This window comes from Ixodes scapularis, unplaced genomic scaffold (genome assembly GCF_016920785.2).
Source record: "Ixodes scapularis isolate PalLabHiFi unplaced genomic scaffold, ASM1692078v2 ptg001158l_1___fragment_5__unscaffolded, whole genome shotgun sequence".
Classification (NCBI taxonomy): Eukaryota; Metazoa; Arthropoda; class Arachnida; order Ixodida; family Ixodidae; genus Ixodes; species Ixodes scapularis.
The window spans coordinates 178765-201777 of NW_024610110.1; the positions used below are offsets into that span (position 1 = coordinate 178765).

A 23013-nucleotide genomic window follows, 5' to 3' on the forward strand; every position below is an offset into this window, starting at 1 on the left:
TTTCCGTGTTCCAGGGCGAAAGCCACAGCTTTCAGTTTACAACCAGCTGTGTAGCTGGTGAAGTGCTTGCCCTTTGCGGTCGACTTGCGGAGACTAAAGCTCGGCCAGAATAACTTTCGCGAATAGCGGCGCCGGCGGTGCTATCTCGTGGTTTTGGTTGTTGCGAAGCAGCCAATCAGCTGTGAGGAGGTCAGGATTAGAATGTGGAGAGAGCAAAAAGTGGAGACAGCCGCGCCGCCACGCCTCTCTGTGCTACGCACGCCAGGGGCACCATGGGAGCAGACGATGCGAGCAGGCGAGCAGCGAGGCCTGCTAGAAAGCTGGGGCCGTGAGTATCTATATATATATATATACATACAGTAGTGAACAAAACGATATGATATTGTGGTTTTACGTGGGTGACTTTTCTTCGAACTGTGATACAGATATAAAAATTGTTATGGAACTCTACATTAAGGTATTCATAGAGTAGAAACTGATGCTTATTTAAATATGAAACACTCAACTAGACGTCGAGCAATACTTGTGTAAAAGAAACGGAATATCATGTCTTTTTGTTCACAACTGTATATATATATATATATAGAGAGAGAGAGAGAGAGAGATAAGTAATGAAGTCGCACTTCGAAACGTCGTTGGAGTTCTAAAGCATATAGTGAGTCTACGTTTCGGCCTGAGATAAGCCTTCTTCAAGACTGGTTGCCAGAATCGGTTACAGAGTTGTTTTCGGTTTCCACACCCGGGCCACGTCACCTGTCAGAGCACGTGTAAGAATGCCCAAGTAAAAGAGTCCAAGTAAAAAAAAAACGCTCAAGCAAAAAAACGCTGCTGTACTCCCCCCCCCCCCCCCCCCCTCTCCACGCACGGCCGCAGCAGACGCCGCCAGCCATCGGAGCCAACCAAAGGCCACATCAGATTTCGTGACCCCAGGAACGTCACGTGCGGAAGGCGCAGTAACGTTCACAGAGTTAGATCGACCCAGATGGCCAGCAACGCACGCCGCGGAAGCGCGCAAAGCCAAACAAAGCACAGTAAAAAAAAAACAAGAAAAAAAGGGAGGAATGAAATAAGCGCACACAGTAAATAACGCCAAAACGCATAGAAAAAACCCCTGCATACAGAAAGACAAGGTGAAATAAGCGCACAGAGAAATCAACGCCAACGCGCATAGACAAATCCCCTGTATTAAAAAAAAAAAGACTGAAGAAAGCGCACACAGTAAATAGAGCAAACGCTCGGCCAAAGCGCATAAACAAATCTCCTGTAACAAAAAAAAAAAATCGTAAGTATAACAGTGTTAACCACAGTCCCAGAATATTCAACAAGGAGCAACAGGTGGAAGATGCCTGTTGAAGCTCATGACCCGTTGACTCATGGACAGGTTATAAAAAAAAAAGTTCACGGAAAAATTAAACGGTTCAACTAATGGGATTGAATTAGCTACAGTCACTCCGCTACGGGAGGCACTCACTTGATCGAATGACGTTTTAGCGAACGCCCACGTTTCATCGAACGACACTTTAGAGAATAGTCGGACGCCGCGAAGCGGCGTTTTAGGTTTGGCTAAGTGAGTTCATATTTTTGTAATGAGTTGCCGCAGACTGTCGCCGCGAAGCGGCGTAAAGCGCAGCGCGACGGATGGGTTAACGCGCGGCCCCGTTATTCGCTAAAACGACCATTCGCTCAAATGTCGCCGTTCGCTCAAATGTCATTCGCTCTTATGATATGGACCCCTCCGCTACAGAGCGATCAAGGTTGATTGCATGCATAGATGACATGCATTATACCTGGGTCTTCATTAATACCGGCCCGGATTGAATTAAATTTGTAAATAAGATACGATTCTCTCTGCTCGCGATAACGGTTGCTTTTGAAATGTGTGCGTATATATATATACCTTTTCTACGTGGGCGCCGCCATCTTCAATGCAGGAACTTCCGGTATGCGTAAAAACATCGCCTCAACGCTCCAACGCTTGCATTCCACTAATATTCAACGTCGCGTATGCGCATAAAGTTATATCATGCAATCATATAGGCACATTCGCACATACAGACCGGTTTAAGAAAGCAAAAGTCGAGCAGTTGTGTGAAGAATGTCGCACCGTTCGCCGGAAGCGCGCCGGACGGGCATGAACCCCTCTGCGGTGCGCCAAACGAACGAAATTATTCAAAGTGCATTTGACGGTTGCTAATGGCCATACTATATGGTATGTGTTTGCTTTCTTCCTGCCTGAGTATGCCGAGATAATTTCAGACACATCGTTCAGGCACAGATCTTAGGCGTCAGTAAAAGCTCGTACAAAAAGGCTTAGCGAGGAGTAGGGGACGCTTGTTAGGGCCTCCGTCGTAGCTAGCCAATCTCAGCGTTTGCGAACACTTAATCTTCTATCACCAAATTTAAGGGGGAGGTATATGATGACACGAGGAAGACATCGTAGTAAATTTTGTGGCGTAGTGAGGTCGAATTTATTGCGTTCATGCATCAACGCTGGTCTCAACTTTGCTACTCCTGAGTAGATGCGGCTTGCTTTTCGCCCAATGAAGTAACAAGAAGCGGACGTTTGGCGAACAAAATACGTCTAAGGCGCCAGATGACCACATTTCAGTTGTAGTTCACTGTTACTAGACGGGATCATTGAAATTGAACTCAAAGATGCAATCGTGGAGTGAGGCAATGGGTGAAGTGACTAAGCCACGTCTTAAAGGGATACTACAACGAAATTTCGGCGCTCATTTTTTGGTCTATATGTGTTCAAAGGAGCAGTATCACATCGAACATACCAATATCTTGTTAAAAAAGTCACGAAAATGATTTTTAAAACGAATTAAACGATTAGCAAAGAGCACCTAGTGGATGTCGCTAACGCCTCGCTTGTTATGCCCGTCTAGGAACCATGACAGCTAGTGACGGAGGTTGTCTCGCCTCCGGCCACGACGACAGAAGAGGAGAACGAGGAACTCCCCTCTTCTCGAGAATGCCTTTTGTGTGTCGCAGAAGTCGCTATTGTCCCCCTACAAGATTATAGAAGATTGACCCGTAACTCAAAATTCGTACAAAAGCAGCCGCTTCGGTGGCTGGAACGACTAGTCCATCCTCTCGACGTCAGCCTCGCCGTAGCTTTGCTCGTCTTGAGACGACCTACGTCACGATTGCGTTGGATGTCACGTGGTCTCCGCTGGGCCTTCTCCGAGCGCTTGCCAGAGTGGGCCGTTTACAACGAAAAATACAGCCACCAGGCTCAAAATAGAAACGTGCGATAGCCATTTACGGATATTGTGGATCATATTCAACCTATTTTTGAACACGACGGAAATATTTCAAATATTGTTGAAGAATCCCTTTAATACGTTTGCATACACACTCATAATATCCGGTGTTTCGGGAACGAAGGAAAGTGCCCGGTCTTCGTTTTGTATAGCTCGAGAATGAGTGTATTGTACGTTCGTAAAAAGTCAGACAATCGAAAACGCAAGCAGCGCGTTCGGTCGAGGCGCGATAGCATGAGATGAAGCTGCTCAGTCGAAACCGAAACTGAGTGGCCAACTAGTTCCCAGAGTGCACTGCGTGGTATTTCGCCGCGATGGGGCGCGTCGGTTTTGGAAGAGGTCCGTTGTCCATCCAGTCTAGCATGGTTTTCTCGCAGTCTCGCGTTTCGCGCCCTCGTCGTCTCGTGGCTCTCGTTTCGCATATTTTGTTAAGAAAATATTTTCAACGTCGGAGCGTCGGCAATATCTGCGGACGCTCCGATACCAGCCATGCCGTCAGACTGTGAAACGAAACCTCGTTTTTGTGCGGCGGGAGTTACTTTGTGAGCTGAAGCACTCGCCCCTGAAAGCAACGGCCGTGGGAAAAGTATATTTGGTCCCTGCCTTCCGGTCACCGTGGTCGCGCGACGTCGGGTGTTGCCATCCCCACGTAGCTGCAGATATAGCGCTTTCTAAAATAAAACCTTGTATCGCAACATGTTCATCAACATTCCTGTTCTTGTTTAATTCACACGTTACTACAGAAATCGCTCTTTAAGTATAAGCTAAAACAAAGAGGGTAATGTCTGCACGCGGAACCCGAACTGCGCGCTTGTTTCTCCCGGCTCCAGGCGTTGCGTAAAGCACTCCAAGAACTTTTTGTCCCTGGCTCGCGATGTTTTGCATCGATGCGCTCAGGTTCTTTTTTTGTGCGTGCGTGCGTGCGTGCGTGCGTGCGTGCGTGCGTGCGTGCGTGCGTGCGTGCGTGCGTGCGTGCGTGCGTGCGTGCGTGCGTGCGTGCGTGCGTGCGTGCGTGCGTGTGTGTGTGTGTGTGTGTGTGTGTGTGTGTGTGTGTGTGTGTGTGTGTGTGTGTGTGTGTGTGTGTGTGTGTGTGTGTGTGTGTGTGTGTGTGTGTGTGTGTGTGTGTGTGTGTGTTTAGCTGGTACCTTGTTTGCCGGCCTGGCAAGCACGCGCCGCTGGACTTTATTTGTCGTATGTTCGACAGTTACAGTTTGCATACAATTTTGGGAACCAGTTTGCGACGAAGCGGAGTGGCATTGTTTAGGTTTCGATCAAACAGCCGTTGTCCCAGCTTGCGCATCGAAGCACACGCAACTGCAAGCCTGCCGAAGTTGCCCTTACGTGCATGCGAACATGGTTTCACGAAAGAAGTACCAGCGGGGCCGCTTGCAATCCACTGTTTTATGTTTGCTTACTTTGACGAAAATCTTGTACGTTGGGAACCAGTAAAACGGTGGCAAGCGCTTTTTCGGAATTGCTCGGCAATGCCTACAGCACTGTGCACCTGTGGGATGTCTCAGGAGTAAAAACACAAGCAGCGACTTCCGTCACACCAAGTCAATTGAGATCACAATACAGCACAACACAACACAAAGTGCCCTTCGTTTATACAGCACTTAAAACGAATATTTTTTTTTTTTTAAATATCTGCTCCAAAAGCCACTCTTGCTGCTCCGAAAAACAGTTTTAATTGCTCCAAAGGCCACATTTGCTGCTGCAGCCTTGGATCTGATAAAACCTACCGGACGGAGCGCGGGCAAGCCTGCAAGAAATTCTTTTACGATCCACCATCCATCTCGCACCGATTGCCAGAGAAATCTATGTTCACGTTGGCCACAACATCGATTAAATTTTTTATGACTAGGCTTCACACATATTGCAACTGGGGGTGTCGCGAACCGGTCGAGGTTCGAGGTCGACCAGGTTCAGCTTTCTCGACCTTCTTGTGAAAAGTTCGACAAAGGTTCGACTAAGGTTCGACTGCTATGCGCTTGCGCGACAGCCTGGCCATTTGGCTTGTGATTGGATAGTGATGGCTAAGGGATGATCTAAGAGCAGCGCAGATTGGTTATTTCAGTTAATACAGAACAAAAATTACGTTATGAACTTTTTCAGTGGTTAGAATTGTTTTTTTTTAATTGCAAATGTTCATAAAGTTAAAAAAAAAAAAACTTTTCGCACGAAAAAAAATTTCCAAACCTAATCATGCTTGTATCAAGGTCTGGCCCACACTGTCCACAAAGTCGAACCGGTCGAATCTGGTTAAAAGGTGGAAGGTTCATCGGTTCGACCCAGTCGAACCCGGAAGTTTGACCTAAAAATTCGGTCGACAAAAGTTCGCGACACCCCTAATTGCAACGTGCCCCATCACTCTAAGAAAAAGTCGAGCCCGCGGGGATTAACGACAGCATATGGTCCCTTGATCTTGCATTTGCACCCCGAAGAGACCACCTGGTCCGATCTAGGTACCGTGTGCAAAGCGTGGGGACTATCTGCGTTCGACTGGGACTATCTGAAAGGTGAACGGGAGTATCAGCAGCAGTTAGACTCGCCACGCCACGGTGCTTTTCCATCCCTTAGTCCCTGAAACTATGGCACCATAGCCCTAATTTTGCATTGCCCAGCCGAACTCGATCGTCCGAAGTGTTCACCAAACTTCGTAGAAAGCTTTGAAAATTCCAATTCCTTAAATGTGCAACGATCATTGACGCTTGCCTTCGCGCTACGTGTGAATGCTTGATGTATATATGAACCGTATATGAGTGATTCGTCCAAGCGACGCGACGAAGCAACGCGACAGGGCCCGCTATCGATCGGCCCGTCGAAACCGCGTGCGAGCGACGCACGTCGCGATGAGCAGCAGCGACGGGCGAAGTTTTCTGGAAGTCCTTTTCTCTACTGCTAAGGAAACAAGTGGAAATACTTTTCGAGACCTTGGATTTTTTCGAACTAGATGGCTTCCAAGAGGCGAGTCAGCTGCTCAGAGAGCACACAGCTCGCTCTCCAAGCTTTTGCTACGCTTGCGCAACGCGACCGCCGCTGCGACGTTCCCGTGCCGCCGTGCGAGTCGTTCCCGCGCCGCCGTGCGTCGGGTCTTTCAAAGCAGGAGCGAGTTTGTGACTCCGTGTGCCTGTCTATATCGGAGGTTTCTTGACCGTTTCTGGAGCGTTTCATACGACCCCAACGTCGTGTTCAAGTTCAAGCTACTTCTACGGCCTACTCTTTCTGGAGCTGTGTGTAAAGGTTGCCAATGTTCGTGGGAAATTTTCATGCCTGAGTGAAACGAGTCAGCTTGTCTAGCATTCTTGAACAAATACTTCATCAAGGCGATCTCGAAATCATAATTCTCTTATGCTGTATCGTTGCTGAAAGGACATCACTCTATCATATTGTAGCAAAATAGTGTTGTGAGATTTCTACATGATCTTGAAGATTCTGTGTGTGTATGATGGCGTTTCCGGGGCTCGTCACTTTGTCTTCCACTCAGCCCTGTGTGCCTCGTCTCAGGAGAACATTAGACAAATTTCTACAAGCATGCCACGCGTCGACTTGTGCCACCTTTTCATACTTAGCAATATTTATATACTTCTGATGTTGCTATTATTAGCTGCATAAGCCTCTTTCATTGGTGGTTAGCTAACGCTCATAACAAATGCTTGTTTACATCGCTCTATGCTTTGGAACTCAAGATCAAATCCCAACTACCACTGGCCTGCCTTGGAAACAGTGTTTCAAGAACCTATACGTTTTTGACAAACCAACGTCAGGGTTCCTACTCGTAGCTCCTAATTCAGTGACTTCACAATTATCGATATGGCCTCGGCTGCTGCCATTGCCATCCTGCAAGCACAGGGCTGATAATAGGTTTCTGTCTTTGAACATAATAATCAAAATGGCGATAAGACATGTGCATGTTTTTATATATCTCTAGCTTTTGTTTTTTTCTGTGAGCATCTTTGAACTCAATCACCTTTTAGTACCATGAGAAGGTGCAGTGATTGCTCTGCTCATCACGCACCACACACTGCTTCATTCACACAGACCCCTGACACTACCTCGGCTAAAGACTCGCTCAGCTGTTGACTGATTGTTAGTTCTAAAACAACGCTCATCCGCTCCACCCGCCGCCACCAGCTACAAATTGTCCTACTGCTCCTTTTTGAAGGGGACATATCGACAAATCCCGGACCACATATTACTTGCCCCCCCCCCCCCCCCTCGCAACCGAGCCGTTTACGACAATGTCGCTGCTTTGCAGTATAATGGGTGCAGTACCTGGCTCCATCGCAAGTGCGAACTGCTCTCGATGCAGTCCTACATGCATCTGACGTTGACATCTGAAGTGTGGTACTGTGGTATCTGTCATTTTCCGGCATTCGACGATGCCGTGTTTTCAACACCATTCAGTGCTGCAGTGGCTGTCAGCACATGGAAAAAATGAAAAAGAGCCTTCATCTGATTTCCCAACCTCAGATCTGTCAAGAACAAAAAGCCCGAGTTCTGTGTACTCACTGAGTTGCATCCTGAAACAATACTTGCAATATGTGGGACTTTGCTGGGCAACTCTATCTACGGCAGTCCGCTCGTCAATCTTGCTTGGTTTACTGTCTACAAACAAGACTGTAACGGATCTGGCAGTGGAGTTATTGTCGCCGTACCATTCTCAATTAATTCCTCTAGAAGACACGACCTGGATGGAGACCAACTTGAGGCCATTTTTGTGGACCTCCACTCCAAAGAGTACATTTCGATGTCGCATACCTGCCCCCCAGCACAAAGTCAAAAAGCTGCAGTTTGCTGCAGTCAGCACGTCCTCTGTCGCCCCCTCGAAAAAAGTACTCGAACGCGCTGGTGGCTGGACACTTCAATGCCCACATTAACTGGTCAGACACAAGTACACCTGTGCCCTCTGAGCCATCAGACTCTCTCCCATTTAGTCTGCAGGGATACACTCGGACTTATCCAAGTATGAAACGAACCAAGTTACAGCACCAGCAACAACTACACTTCCTTTCTTGATCTAATGTTTTTTTGCTAACCTCACACTCATCTCAAATTGTTTTACAGAACCCAGCCTCATGGGCTCTTACTACAAAGCAGTTATAACGGACGCAACACCAGCTGCCTAGATTCAGACCCCGTACCAGACGCCTCCACCACTTCGCAAAACTCAATACTAAATGCCTCAATGCGCTTATACACCTCGCCCCTTAGAGCATGATATTCTAAGACAACCCCACAGACTCCTATGACACATGGCTAGACTTCATGCACATCACTGCAGCCAAATGCATCCCCATTATAGTGTCAAAAACAAACCCCGGGTGCCATGGATCCCAAAAACAAATACTGATCGAAGCTCGAATAAAATGTCAACTGCTTGTGCAGGCAAAGAAAAACAAACTACCACACTACACTTGAGGCAGTGCACACCCTCCAGAGACACTTGGAGATACGCATAAGACAGTCGCACTGGGACTATGCTTTGATCAGCACTGTGATCAGCTAACTCTCACTGCCAGTGATCTGTTTCGAAGCCTAAACGGGACATCGGTGTGCATTCACACAACTTGGGCCACTCTGAGGATCACAATAGCGTGTGTCAGCACTGTGAGCAGCTAACTCTCACCGTCAGTGATCTGTTTCGAAGCATAAACGGAACGCCTGTGGCCATTCACATGACCGAGGCCACTCTAAGAATCACAGTAATGTGTGTCAGCACCGTGAGCAGCTAACTATCACTGCCAGTGATCTGTTTCGAAGCCTAAACGGGTAGTAGATGTCCATTCACACAACTGAGGCCACTCTGAGAATAACAGTAATGTGTGTCAGCACTGTGAGTGGCTAACTATCACTGCGAATGGTCTGTTTCGAAGCATAATTACAGGACGTCCGTGGCCATTCACATGACTGAGGCCACTTTGAGTATCACAATAATGTGGAAGAACTATGAGCGGCTAACTCTCACTGGCAGTGATCTGTTTCAAAGCATAAACGGGACATCAGTGTCCGTTCACATGACTGAGGCCACTCTGAAAATCTCAATAGCGTGTGTCAGCACTGTAAACAGCTAACTCTCACTGCCAGTAATCTGTTTCGAAGCATAAACGGAACGTCTGTGGTCATTCACATGACCGAGGCCACTCTAAGAATCACAATAACGTGTGTCAGCACTGTGAGCGGCTAACTCTCGCTGCCAGTGATCTGTTTCGAAGCATAATTACGGGACGTCTGTGGTCATTTACACGACTAAAGGCCCATCCAAAGAGGATACTTACAAAATCATGAGGCGATAAGACTCCGACATAAAACGAGCGGCACTCCGTTTCCGTCTGTTGCTTTTTTTTTGCCGAGGGGAAAGTTTCCTCTGTCAACTCTCGCCCGTGTACTCCATGGGAGTCTTGAGGATGCCCATCACGTGGGTCCAGACAGCCACCCACAAGCTCTGTTGGTTGTCGATCAATCACTCAAGGCCTCCACTGCTCTCCCGAAAACAAGAAGGGCTGTGCTCTAAATCTTACCCCATGTAGATCCACGCTTCTCTTCTGCGGGTCGTGCCATGTGATAACACAGACGGAGTAATGCTGGACGCGGGTAGTAGGTCTTCAAATGCAAAGATACAAAACCCTTACACTGGAGCGAGATCGAATAAATTTTGGAACACTAACAAGGATACGAGGGCTCAACAGAACTGATAGACAGCATTCGCAGACGGCATGTGACGTCAAGACCAGGGGTGGATCCAGAGGGGGGGTCCGGATGTCCTGACCCCCTCCCTTGATTTCTGCATCTGTAAAATTTGGGGCGTAAAACGAAGGAGAGGGGGAAAGGGTTCCTAAACACATGGTACGCTGACCAACACCTGACCCCCCCTCAGGAAATTCCTGCATCCGCCCCTGGTCAAGACTGACGAGCACTGAGGCCGCCGAAAAGTGGAGGAAGCGAGGAAAAAAGTTGCGGCGTTTGCTTGGTGCCGTTCGAACGGACATCAGAATGCCAGACTGCTGGACGCAATTCAACTTCCACAATTTTTGACGGAGTTGTGTCGCCTCACAATTTCGAAGCATGAACGGAATGGCTGTGGCTGAGGATCACAATAACATGTGTCAACACTGTGGACAGTGAACACTCGATCACTGCCAGTGATCCGTTTCGAAGCATAAATGGGACGCCTGTGGCCATTCACATGACTGAGGCCACCCTGGAAATAACAATAACTCGTGTTAGCACAGTGGAGAGCAAAATCCCAGCTCTAGTGCTCTGTTTCGAAGCATAATAGGGACGTCGAAAGCTTCCATGAAGTCGACGGCCATTATGACTCTTGGGTCACACTTCGGTGAATTGGCTAACACCTCGTGGTGGATGAGGAGCAGGCAGTGCCCTGTGCGCCGAGGTGTGGTCTGAAGGGGTGTGGCATAGATTTTCTAAATTTTGGAGGTGCCATTGTGCTCACTTGAAATATATCGTAGAAACAGCACCAATTGCTTGACGTGAGGGAAAGTCTGCTACAACATTGATGAAGGTTGGGTGAGAGGACCGAGATCTGTGGAATGGCAATGCCGGTGACTAGGCCTGATTCAATCAGACTTAAGCTTGATATCGTCAGTCTTGCAGGAACGCTATGATGAAGTGAAGCGGTCCTCCATAGAGGCCTTAGTTTTAAGCCCCCCAGACTAGTGCAATGTAGAGGATCAAATCAAACCTTTTTAGAGCCGATAAGAACTACAATGCACAGACTGCGGCCAGACTTGTTGCCTAGGGCAGTGGTGTGAAGTAATGAAAGGCCGTTTTTCAGTGCTTGGACGACTTTTGGAACTGGTTTAGATTGAATGGAGGCGTTTCTCGGTTTTGTGATGCTGTGGTTTGTACCAGGCGTAATCCTCTTTTTCGTTGGTGCTGATGTAGTGCCCCCGTCAGCTGGCCCAGAGGTCAAATATATACTGTCATGATTTGGTGTCCCTAGCTTCTCGCACCCGGATCAAGTGAGTTGCCTCCTGGAAGGCGAGGGGATGTACTGTTGGAGCGAATGCATCATAGGATCCATCTAATGGATGCTGAGAAGTTATTCCATATGGCGAATCATCCAGATCCCTTTGAAGGCTGAGGTCGTAAGACTTGCAACGAGATCACATAGGAGCTGGTCGCTTCCCACTGTCAGTGTGCACTCGCCGTGCCCCTCGGCTTAAGGAGCCCCACATTAACCCTTAACTCTCAAGCCCGAGCCCGCTGTGCTCGTCATAATTTTGCACCAATAATGCCAATAACAAGTCCTTGTCCAGTCCAAAAACTTTAAATTTGCCTGATGGAGACGAACCAGCTGCTCCTTACCCGATTTCAGGTCGTGAACTTTAACAGCAGAGGGAAGTGAAATTCACTAGTTTTTTTCTTTTTGTTTATAGAGTGCATTTTGTCTAGCCATGGGTTTCTAAAAATAATGCAAGTTGCAATGGTGTTGAAGCAACGCGGCTCGGAAACAGGTTTTTTGTGCGGTGGCACTGTTTCATCAAACAACATTTCCCCGACAGTTTGTTTCATCAACACTGCGACATTTTATGAACACATTGTTTTATCGACGTATCTTGCTATGTTTCGTCGACGACTTTTTTTTTTTTTTTTTTTGGTTAAGGGTGCGCCAGTGGCGTCACAAGGGGGGGGGGGAGGGGCTGATCGCCCCGGGTGCAGCGCTCAAGGGGGGCGTCGCGGGGGGGGGGGGGAAGGGGGGGTTGGGATTCGCAGTGGGGAGGGGGGTGTCACGGCAGGCTACTGCCCCGGGTGCTGCTGACCCTCGGGACGCCACTGGGGTGCGCTGGTCTGTTGGTGAGCAAGGGTACAGGTACATGGACGGGTGCGAGACCACCCGTACACACTGCTGCGAAGTGGCTTGCACGGGTGGGTTGGGCGAGTTCCCATTTTTGTAATGAACTGCCGCAGACTGTCGCTGCGAAGCGTCGTGAACTGGGTGGGTTGGATAGTTTAATACATACCCCAGTGATAAACGCACAACGAAATGTTCCTTCAGCGTGCAATTTGCGTGTCGACGAAACTTGACAGCACGGTGTGGTAGTGTTGATGAAACGATCAGTCTCAATAAAACGATCAGTGTCGATGAAATGTGCCACTAACACAACAGGGACCCTTTTTACTGATGATTCTATGGAAGCTCTAAAAATGAGGACTGCAAAGTTGCCTCCAAGAAGAAGTTCGATATGTTTTCTACATGAGTCCGACTTTGCCAAGTAGACCCGAAGGACCATGGCGGACTTTCAAGAGCTCTTTCGCGGCCATGGCCTGATGTAATGCAGAGATGAACATACATCAGAAACGTAATTAGACAGTTCGAGCCTTGGAGCAACACTATTTTCTGTTCACTTGGTTTAATTCCCTTTTCTTTTAAGTCTCCTCTATCTATTTTGTCATTGTCGTTGTTTGATTACGACACATACATTCGGATCAAGATCAGGACGTCTGGGTATTCGGTAGGTTTTTGAATTTTCGAGTTAAATAAATATTTCGCGTATAAGAAAGCCACAATTCATGAATTAAAGGGAAGCTGCCCTTGCAATCAATTTTTATTGACATACTTTTCAGCTGTTAGAAATTATTAAACCAATGCTGCAATCGAATTGTGTGGACAAAATTTTCCGTCTGAAGTAATTGGAAAAGTTGGTGCGTGTTTGCCAGCAATACCTTAGGCCGCAACGCGAGTGGGGTGCACGCGTCACATACCCGGGTTTCGAAGCATAAACATACAACTGACAGGGCCTCTGAGAGCAAGCGGAATGTTTACTGCAACATTTATTCTTTCACATATGTACAATGTCTCTGAACAGACCACAGCAACTTCACTCGAGTGCAAACCTTACAGTACTTCCCATCTGGGCACAACTTCACTCTCATTGTATAAATCTAAAGCACAGTGAAGCGTGTCATCTTCTTCAGCCTTCACGAGTTTCAGCTCGCTAGACTTGCGCACCTGATAGCAAAACCTGTGCCGATCAAAACCTTCGTTTGTTAGCGATTCAATCAAAATGAATAGCTTGCGTTCGGCAACATACAGAGCTTCCACTCTACAGAAGTGTGGCTCGGCATCCTGGGAAGGTTTCACCAGGACAGTACCACACCGGTACTCACGGTGGTCGAGTGACGCACGCGACACCTGGCGCGCACTCAGTGGCAGGACTCCTTGAGCGCAAGGAGGTAGAGCGCTCTGCTCAACTGGCTTGCCAGATGGGGTCACGAGGTCAGAATCAAATGAAAACTCCTTCAGCTGGTGACTCTGCATCAGCTGATGCCGTGTTGACAGGGTTCGAGTGATGTTGCGGAAGTTTTTGACGCGCGAGGCGAGGCTCTTAAAATATTGATGCTTGGCCTCAAATCTCATTGACCAAAACTGTGGCAGCGGTCCAAGTTTTTGAATCAATCTGGCGTAATGCACCAGGTAGTGCATCTTGGGAGTTATGGCTGCAGCACCATATCGCTGTGCAAAGTCCACGAGAAAGGTCTGCACAGTCGTCTCTAAGTACGGAAGGTAGTCGCATGGTATTACCGTAGCAAAGACGATGTCCACAATCTCGCGGAACTGCAGATATAACTCCCAGTCCGCATCACCTTCTGGGACCAGGTCCCCAAGAATCAGACCCAGGAGTCTGAGAAGGCACCACTTTTCAGAAGCAGTGCCCTTCAGGTTCGCTTTGCTTGTCAGAAAGGACCTATTCATTGCAACAGGCTTGTTCTTTTTGTCATTCCATCCGTACTCGAATGAAGCTATGTAATCCAAATCGCTGTATGCCAGCGTGCCCCCCTGAACTAATGCCTTCAAAACTTGTCGGAGAATGCACTCAAACCCCCCTTCCAAAATGTCATGCATCAGGTCGGGAGGCAACTGACGCGTGACGTCGAAGTAGGGCAGTTCCAACAGTATGAAGCGTTCAGTGACACCATAAAGTTTCTTGTTGGCGATCGGGTTAATAGCAATGGCTTGCAGGTGCTGCTCATGTGCCTGAGCTGAAAGCAGGGCACAGGAATCCTCAGTTGTGACCTCTAGCAGACTTTTAGATGCCGCCATACAAAAGCGGCATACCCTGCCCTGACTAAAACAGCATGAAAACCCTCCAAGGCGGTTCATGGACAGATTGTCTCCACACACGCATAGCACAAACACTTGTGCATTGCGCACTGCTCCTCCGCTCGTGAACGTAAGCCCAGATGAGTGCAGTTCCTTAAGATCACTGATGAATGGCTTCAGAATGACGTCCAAGCCATACTGCTGTACATCTTCATACTTCACAAGGAGCACCAGGTAGATGGATCTCAGCTGTGACCTGTGCCTTGGATGCAGGTTCAACAAGGTGAAATACACGGCGAGCAGCATATGCACGCCCCGTTTCGCTCCTAGGGGGTTACATATCTCTACCTCGTCGCTGTATAGCATCAGAAAAATGGTGTACTGCACTCCTTCCGAAATAAGATCCCTGAAATCTTGGAACAGGAGCCCATCAGTGAAGTCGGCAAACACCTTGGGGTCGTCACGGCGCAGTTGTGGTGTGTAGATTTGGGCAGCGGTGTCAGGAACCTCGCAAAGCTTTGCAAGGAGTCTCGGGACTGGTACATAGTGGTAGCAGCCCCCTTCAGTACCGAGATCACATTTTACTGGCTCGACATATGGAAAATGTGTCTTTGCATATTGTTCTCTCATGTGTTTGCTTTGTATCCCCTCAAAAAGGCGGGGCAGGAACGAAGATTCCAACAGTGAGATGGCATCTGGGGACAGAGCAGACGCATCAATCTTGGCTGCGATTTCAGCAGCATATGCCTTGATGATGCGCTCAAAAACAAGTTGCAGATTGCCGAAGATTTTTTCGGCCACAGTGTGTGCCAGTTTGTGGTTTTCAGTTGTGTTGAAAAAGAAGTTCCTAATAGCTGCTTTGGCTTCTGTCACAAAATCGCTGAACTCTTCTCTTTCTGGAGATCCGCTGCTTTGTTGCGGCTGGGACGCTTGTGGCATTTCAGCATCGTCACTCAGAACCCCTTGGTCAGTGGCTGGGCAGTCCTGGATTTCATTTTTCGGTCGCGGTCGAAGGCACTTCCAGTGCTTTCCAGCAGATCCCTGTGACACCGATAAAGGTGAGATTTGTACGATGAAAACCGGTTGTAGCTATTTGTGCAACCGGCGATTCCACAATATACTGTGAAGTTGTCGTCACCGCTATGAACGACTCCGATGTGGTTGACCACCTTCGTGAACTGTTCAGAAAGGTATGGGCACCTTGGACAGTATCTTATTACCAATTTTCTTTACGGAACAATAAGCAACTTGTGAACGACACGTTAGTAAACCATGGTATTTGGTTTCGACGCGAAGGCACGTTGTCGAGTACTATTACTGTAGTTCACTGTAGTAACATTCAGCACCATTCACACCATGATACCACAGTGTTGCCAGACGGCCCCACAAAAAACCGCCAAATCGCTGGGGAGTATAGCCCAAATATAGCCAAACCCAAATATAGCCTAACTAGCCATCCTTATCCATAAAAAAATATAGCCAAAACTAAAACAATTATTTTAAAGCCTTTTACTGTCAATTTTCAGGCGCATACAAGACACGTTGCATTTCATTTTTCAACCCTCAGGTGCACCACACTTTGTGCACATTATGTCCCTTATGAAGGTTTCAAAAATGTGTTTCGGAAGGATAAAGATCCGTGCAGCACTGACCCTTCCTTTGTAGGTTTTCAGAAATACAGAACAAAGACAGCTTTATTGTGAAGTCCGGGAGATATGATCATACAGTAAAAGAACAACATACAGAAGGAGAACAGTAAGAACACTGTTTCAAACCAGAACCCCAATATCTAACACGGACACCTGTCTCTTTTTCTTTGTGTAGAATATGAGTGTCCCCCATTCCTGTTCACTGTGCTTTGTTGGGGTGGGCGACAACTGGAAGGTAGTCAATTGTTTAGCGGTGAAGCTGCGGACTTCTCATTCTTAGGAACTTCGGTGCCTAAGGATTCTCAAATATGGGCATCAAAGCAGCGTTTGGAAAGTTCAGTCTAGGTTCAGGTAGAAGAAGTGCTACCGGGCCTGTGGTAATAGTGCAATTTGTTTGGTTAGCTCCACTCCACTGTGGGAAGACCGCTTGAACTCTGCAAGCATTGCCTCTGCGCATTGTGAAAACCCCGAAGTTTGAAACCAATTTCTCCTTCCTCTCTCTCCTCTCGACTGGACGAAACAGGAACAATTTTCTTTGAAGCCGATAAGAAGTTTGAAAATTAACTAGTCGAACCTGAGGTTTCGACAAAAGTTTGCAGTACCTTTAGAAATAGCCCAAAATAGCCACATAGCCAACAACAAAATTTTGACGCCAACTAGAAGAAAATGTAGCCCAATTTGGCTATATATAGCCCAATTTGGCAACACTGCGCGGACGGTCACGGCCCTGCGTTTCGCAGGCGACGATGGAAGGACGGTTGAGAAAAGGATTACAGTGACAAAGAGACAATTAGAATGACGAAAATAATCCCTGGAGAAGGGGAACGAGAGGGACAAAGGACCAACATAAATCTCCATTCGTCATTATTGTCCAGCTCGCTTGCACCTTTGCATTTAATCGCTTTATAATTAAGACGATTAGAAGATTGATAGAAATTATCTAGGGAAAATTGAATGATGGACAAGTAACTAGCACAGCTGGGAACAGGCGGGACAGAGGAAAATTGGGACTCCCTTCCGCGTGGCTCCGGCCCAAAGTCTCTCCCAGTGGGTCCGGTGCTGGGGTAACGCCGAAAAGGTTTGACCAGAGGAAAATTGGCGACTCCCTAGCCGGGGGGGAAGGGGCAGAAGAATGACGTTTAGTTGTTTTTTTTTTTGCCCGATCCCTTGAAGGTTATCCTGGTGATATTGTCACGGGTGGTGACCAAAATAAAAGGAAATAAACGGGAAGAAATAAACGTTTAATGTGGCGAACTTGTGCCAAAAAAATAAAGGGTGGACAAAGATAATAACAGAGCGTCGCGGGCGTCGAAGTCGGCGTAGCAGCACAGCCGAACGCTGGAGCGAAACTGACTCCGGCTTGCCTGCGGAGCCGCTTTTGTACACACGTTGGCTTCTGGAGCATTCGACGTAGAAGGTTCGACGCGTAGAAAATTCTGACCTCGAATCAGCTAGACGGTTCTCGATTTCACCAGAACATCACATTACAGTGTTAACAAAAATGCACAGCCGCGGCCAGGAATCGAACCCTGGCCCTTCGCGTGGGAGGCAAGCGCGATAACCTTTAGGCTACAGCCGCGCTGCCGACTTGGCGCGCGGCATTACTCCCCTCTTAAAAAGTGCATGGCCCCGATGCATTTCAAAACAAAACAAAGCACATAAAAAGAAAGGTAAACTAAAGAGTCACTTCAAACACATAAGATTCACAGTCCTATCGAGCGTAGTACGGCTTCAGGCGCACGACGTGGACGACTTCTGGTCGTGGTGGGCGGCGTGATGATGTTCTTGTTCCGTCGGGCATCACCTCGTAGTTCAGCTCGCCGAGGTGACGAAGTACCTTGTATGGTCCAAAGTACCGTTTCAGCAGTTTCTCACTGAGGCCGCGGCGACGGATGGGCGTCCACACCCACACCCTGTCTCCGGCCTGGAAGTGAACGTCCCTGCGACGAAGGTTGTAGCGGCCCGCGTCGACGCGTTGCTGGTCTTGAATCATGAGTCGGGCGAGCTGGCGGACTTCTTCGGCACGTTGAGCAACCGCCTGGGCGTCGTTGCTCTCATTGTCAGATGGCTCATGGGGCAGCATTGCGTCCAGCATGGTCGTTACCTTCCGACCATGTACCAGCTGGAAAGGGGTGAATCCAGTGGTCTCCTGAACCGTCGTATTGTAGGCAAACGTGACGTAGGGCAACACCTCGTCCCACGTCTTGTGCTCTACGTCGACGTACATAGAGATCATATCGGCGATTCTCTTGTTGAGTCGCTCGGTCAGCCCGTTGGTCTGCGGGTGGTATGCAGTGGTTCGACGATGGCCGGTGCCACTGAGACGAAGGATCTCTTGCGTCAGCTGGGCCATGAACGAAGATCCGCGATCTGTAATGAGAACTTCGGGAGCGCCGTGCCGGAGGACGATGGACTCGATGAAAAACTTGGCGACTTCCACAGCAGTGCCTGAAGGAAGAGCTTTCGTTTCGGCGTACCGCGTGAGATAATCTGTGGCGACGATGATCCAGCGGTTCCCCGACGTCGAAGGCGGAAAAAGGACCAAGTAGATACATTCCGATCTGCTGGAAGGGTGTAGTTGGAGGAGAAATGGGCTGCAGAAGTCCGGCCGGCCTCGTCGGCGGTTTTTTGCGTCGCTGGCACTCGTGGCATGATCGTGTGTATAGGTGGACGGTCTTATGGAGCTTCGGCCAGTAATACTATTCACGGATACGGGCCAGTGTCCGGCTGTAACCAAGGTGTCCGGATGTCGGGTCGTCGTGGCAGGCTTAGAAGATCTCCTCTCGAAGGTCACTCAGGATTACCAGCAACCACGGTGTGTTGTTGTCGCCGAAGTTCTCTTTGTAGAGTACACCTTGTCGAATGGCGAAGGTCGGCAGTACTCGTGAGAAGACATGTGGCACGGTACTCCTGCCCCCTTCCAGGTGCTCGATTAATGCGCGCAGCTCAGGATCCTCCCGTTGACGTCGTGCCATATCGTCGGTGTTCACTGCTCCTAGGAAGCACTCGTCATCATCGTCGCCGCTGCTGCCGGAAGGTGTTTCGACAGGGGCCCTGGACAGGCAGTCAGCGTCGCTGTGCTTGTGTCCTGACTTGTAAACCACAGTCATGTTGAACTCTTGTAGCCGGAGGCTCCATCGAGCGAGGCGTCCTGACGGGTCCTTGAGGTTCGCAAGCCAGCAGAGCGAGTGGTGGTCCGTGACTACGCGTAACGGGCTTCCGTACAAGTACGGACGAAACTTCGTGATTGCCCAGACGACCGCAAGGCATTCTTTCTCAGTCGTGGAGTAATTTTTTTCCGCCTTGGACAATGTCCGACTTGCGTAGGCGATGACTCGCTCGATGCCTTCTTGCACTTGGACTAGTACTGCGCCCAGTCCCGCGTTACTTGCGTCCGTGTGAATTTCTGTTTCCGCATCCTGGTCGAAATGTCCAAGCACAGGAGGAGTCTGGAGTCGTCGTTTCAGTTCGTCGAATGCCTGCTGTTGCTCCTCGGCCCATTCGAACTTCTCGGCGTCCTTCGTGAGATTCGTAAGTGGTGCGGAAATCTTTGCGAAATCCCGAACGAAGCGTCGATAAAAGGCACAAAGTCCAAGGAATCTTCGCACGGCCTTCTTATCTGTCGGCGCTGGAAATGCCGCGACGGCGCGAGTCTTCTCGGGGTCTGGGCGGACGCCTTCGTTACTAACCACGTGGCCAAGGAACTTCAGTTCGTCATAGGCGAACCGGCACTTTGACGGCTTGAGTGTGAGTCCGGCGGTCTGAATGGCTTGAAGAACAGCTCGGAGTCGGCTCAAGTGCTCGTCGAAGTCAGCTGAAAATACTACGACGTCGTCAAGGTAGACGAGACAACTCTGCCACTTCAGCCCTGCCAGTACGGTGTCCATGACACGCTGGAAAGTTGCTGGCGCCGTGCATAGTCCGAAGGGCATCACCTTGAACTCGTACAGTCCATCCGGCGTGACGAAGGCTGTCTTCTCTCGGTCTCGTTCGTCGACCTCGATTTGCCAGTAGCCGCTCTTCAGGTCCATCGATGAAAAGTATCGAGAGTGGCGCAGCCGGTCTAGAGTGTCGTCGATGCGGGGGAGTGGGTAGACGTCTTTCTTCGTAACCGTGTTGAGCTGCCGGTAGTTCACGCAGAACCGAAGAGTTCCGTCCTTCTTCTTAACCAGCACGACTGCAGAGGCCCATGGACTGCTTGAAGCTTGGATGATGTCGTCATTCAGCATCTCTTGAACTTGCCGATGGATCACCTCCCTTTCCTTAGCGGAGACTCTGTACGGCGATCGATGCACAGGGCGCGCGTCGTCCTCGATAACGATGCGGTGCTTGGCAACCGCGGTCTGGCGCACCTTCGACGACGTCGCAAAGCAGTCGCGGTATTTGGCGAGGAGGTTAACCAGCTGACGCCGTTTAGGGTCCGGAAGCTTAGGGTCAATGTCGAGCTGCGCTGGCGTCGTACTGTCTTGCTAGAGCGGCGAGGATTCGTCAGTAATCGCGGTGATTTCGGCGGGGTTTCGGAGTTTCTCGACGTGGGCCACGGCTGCACCTTTCGTGAGGTGTTGCGTTTCGTTTCGGAAGTTCGTCACGAGGGCCACAGTCCGCCCATCCTGAAGTCCAGCTACTCCCCTTGCGACGCCTATGCCTCTTCCCAGGAGCAATTGGAGGATTCCCTCGAGAAGAACTTCGCCAGAGGAAGCTTCATCGATCCCGACAAGTACGAAAACACTCGACCGCGGTGGTAGGTTTACGTGGTTTGCGAGGACTCAGGACCGTGGGTGACGTCGCTTGGGGTTCCTCCGCTGGTCGAGCAGGTTTTCGTAGCGTCAGCCGGTTTGTTCCGAGGTCGATGACGGCGCCATACTCGCAGAGAAAGTCAATTCCGAGGATAACGTCCCTCGAACAGTCATGCAGAACGACGAACTTGATAGGGCACGTTTCACCGTGGACCTCGACGCGAGCAGTGCATCTCCCGACTGGTGTGATGAGGTGTCCTCCGGCGGTTCGTATTTGGGGTCCTTCCCACGGCGTCATGACTTTTCGAAGGCGGCGGGAGAGCCTCCCACTCAGGACTGAGTAGTCTGCTCCGGTGTCCACGAGTGCCGATGCGTCGTGGCCGTCGATGACGACGTTTAGGTTGTTGGACACCGTTGCAGGGGCGTCGTAGCGATGCGTGACGTCGGGAGAGTGGGAGCGCTCCGGCGTTCTTGGAGGCTCTTTGCTCGGGTCGTCTTCCGCAACGGCACCTCCAGGCGTTGCCGCACTTAGTTTTCCCGACGGGTTAGGGGGGACAGGCTGTCACGGCGCGACCGACGGAAAGGCGACGCGGAACGTCGGGGGGATGGAGAACGGGAACCTCGTGGTGCGGTGGGCGCTGGTGACGGAGGGCGACGGAGGTATTCTTCGATGTCCCTTGGTCGTGTCCCTTGGTCGTTCTCCAAAACGAGGTCGACGGTCGTTTGGAGCGAATCCTCGCAGGCCAAGCTGGCGGTAGGGGCACCTCCGGTGAACGTGGTCAGCCTCCCCGCAGTGGAAGCACACCGGGCGTCCGTCATCCGTGCGCCACACGTCGGTCTTTCGAAGTCCACGCTGCTCTTGGCGCGGCGCGTACTGCGGCGAAGAGACTTCTCTCGTTGGGGTGCAGCTGGGTACTGCCGAGCAATAGGAGGCTGCGGACGACGAACAACGGCGGCATAGGTCACAGCTGGTGGTTTCGGTGCGGCGTCGGCGAGAACGTCTGGCTGGAGCGCTTGCTGGACCTCTTCTCGAACAATCTCGGCGATCGAGAGTGAAGCTGGGTGTTCGGCGGCAGGTATCAGCTTCTTCAGTTCTTCACGGACGATGTCCCGGACTATTTCTCGGATCCCCGGAGTATTGGTGCTGAGGGAGCAGCTTGACGGCGTGGGTGCAGCGACGGCAGGAGCTCGGTGGAAGTGAGCGGCTCGTGCTTGCAGGGCCCGTTCAATGTTGGTCGCCTCTGTTACAAACGTCTCGACGGTGGTCGGCGGGTTGCGGACGAGGCCTCCGAAGATGTCATCTCGTACGCCTCGCATCAGGATCCGCAACTTCTTTTCTTCGGTGGCTTGAGGGTCGGCGCGAGTGACCAGACGCAGGACATCCTCGACGAAACTGGTGATGGTCTCGTTTGCGCCCTGGGTTCTCATTCGAAGAAGGTCCTCGGCCCTCTCCCGTCGATGCTGGTTTGTGAAAGTTCGCCTCAACTCATTCTTGCAGGCGGTCCACGAGATCAATGATGTCTCCCGATTCTCGAACCAGTGCCTGGCCGTTCCTTCGAGCGCGAAGTAAAGGTTCTGCAGGCGCTGGTCGTCCGTCCATCGGTTGTGCTGGGCCACCCGCTCGTACTGTTGAAGCCAGTCCTCGACGTCTTCGTGGGCGTCCCCGTGGAATGGCGTCGGAGTCCGGGGTGCGACTGGCAGGTAGATGAAGGCAGGAGCGGCCGGGGTCTGTTACTGCTGGCCGTCCATCGTCGGCTTCGTCGGCTGCTTGGTCCTGGGTGGCAGAAATCCGTATTCCGGGTGTAGACCTTGGGTGCGGCGACTGGTCCGAGTTTCAGGTTCCGCGTCGAGTGGTCTTCTCACCGGGCTCGGAATCGGGCTTGCACTGCGGGCCCTGGGAGGGGAACGCTGCACGGGCATGCGCTACCCCGCACCTCCACCAAAATATCACGGGTGGTGACCAAAATAAAAGGAAATAAACGGGAAGAAATAAACGTTTAATGTGGCGAACTTGTGCCAAAAAATGAAGGGAGGACAAAGATAATAACAGAGCGTCGCGGGCGTCGAAGTCGGCGTAGCAGCACAGTCGAACGCTGGAGCGAAACTGACTCCGGCTTGCCTGCGGAGCCGCTTTTGTACACACGTTGGCTTCTGGAGCATTCGACGTAGAAGGTTCGACGCGTAGAAAATTCTGACCTCGAATCAGCTAGACGGTTCTCGATTTCACCAGAACATCACATTACAGTGTTAACAAAAATGCATAGCCGCGGCCAGGAATCGAACCCTGGCCCTTC

The 23013-nt window shown here is 50.2% G+C and overlaps 1 protein-coding gene across 1 annotated transcript; it reads right to left on the reverse strand.

Annotated features, from left to right (window-relative positions):
- Positions 1–13128: 13128 nt before the first annotated feature.
- Positions 13129–15273, reverse strand: LOC120845427. The gene has a single exon (XM_040217237.1). The coding sequence runs from the start codon at positions 15271–15273 to the stop codon at positions 13129–13131; it is 2145 nt and encodes a 714-aa protein (XP_040073171.1).
- Positions 15274–23013: the final 7740 nt, after the last annotated feature.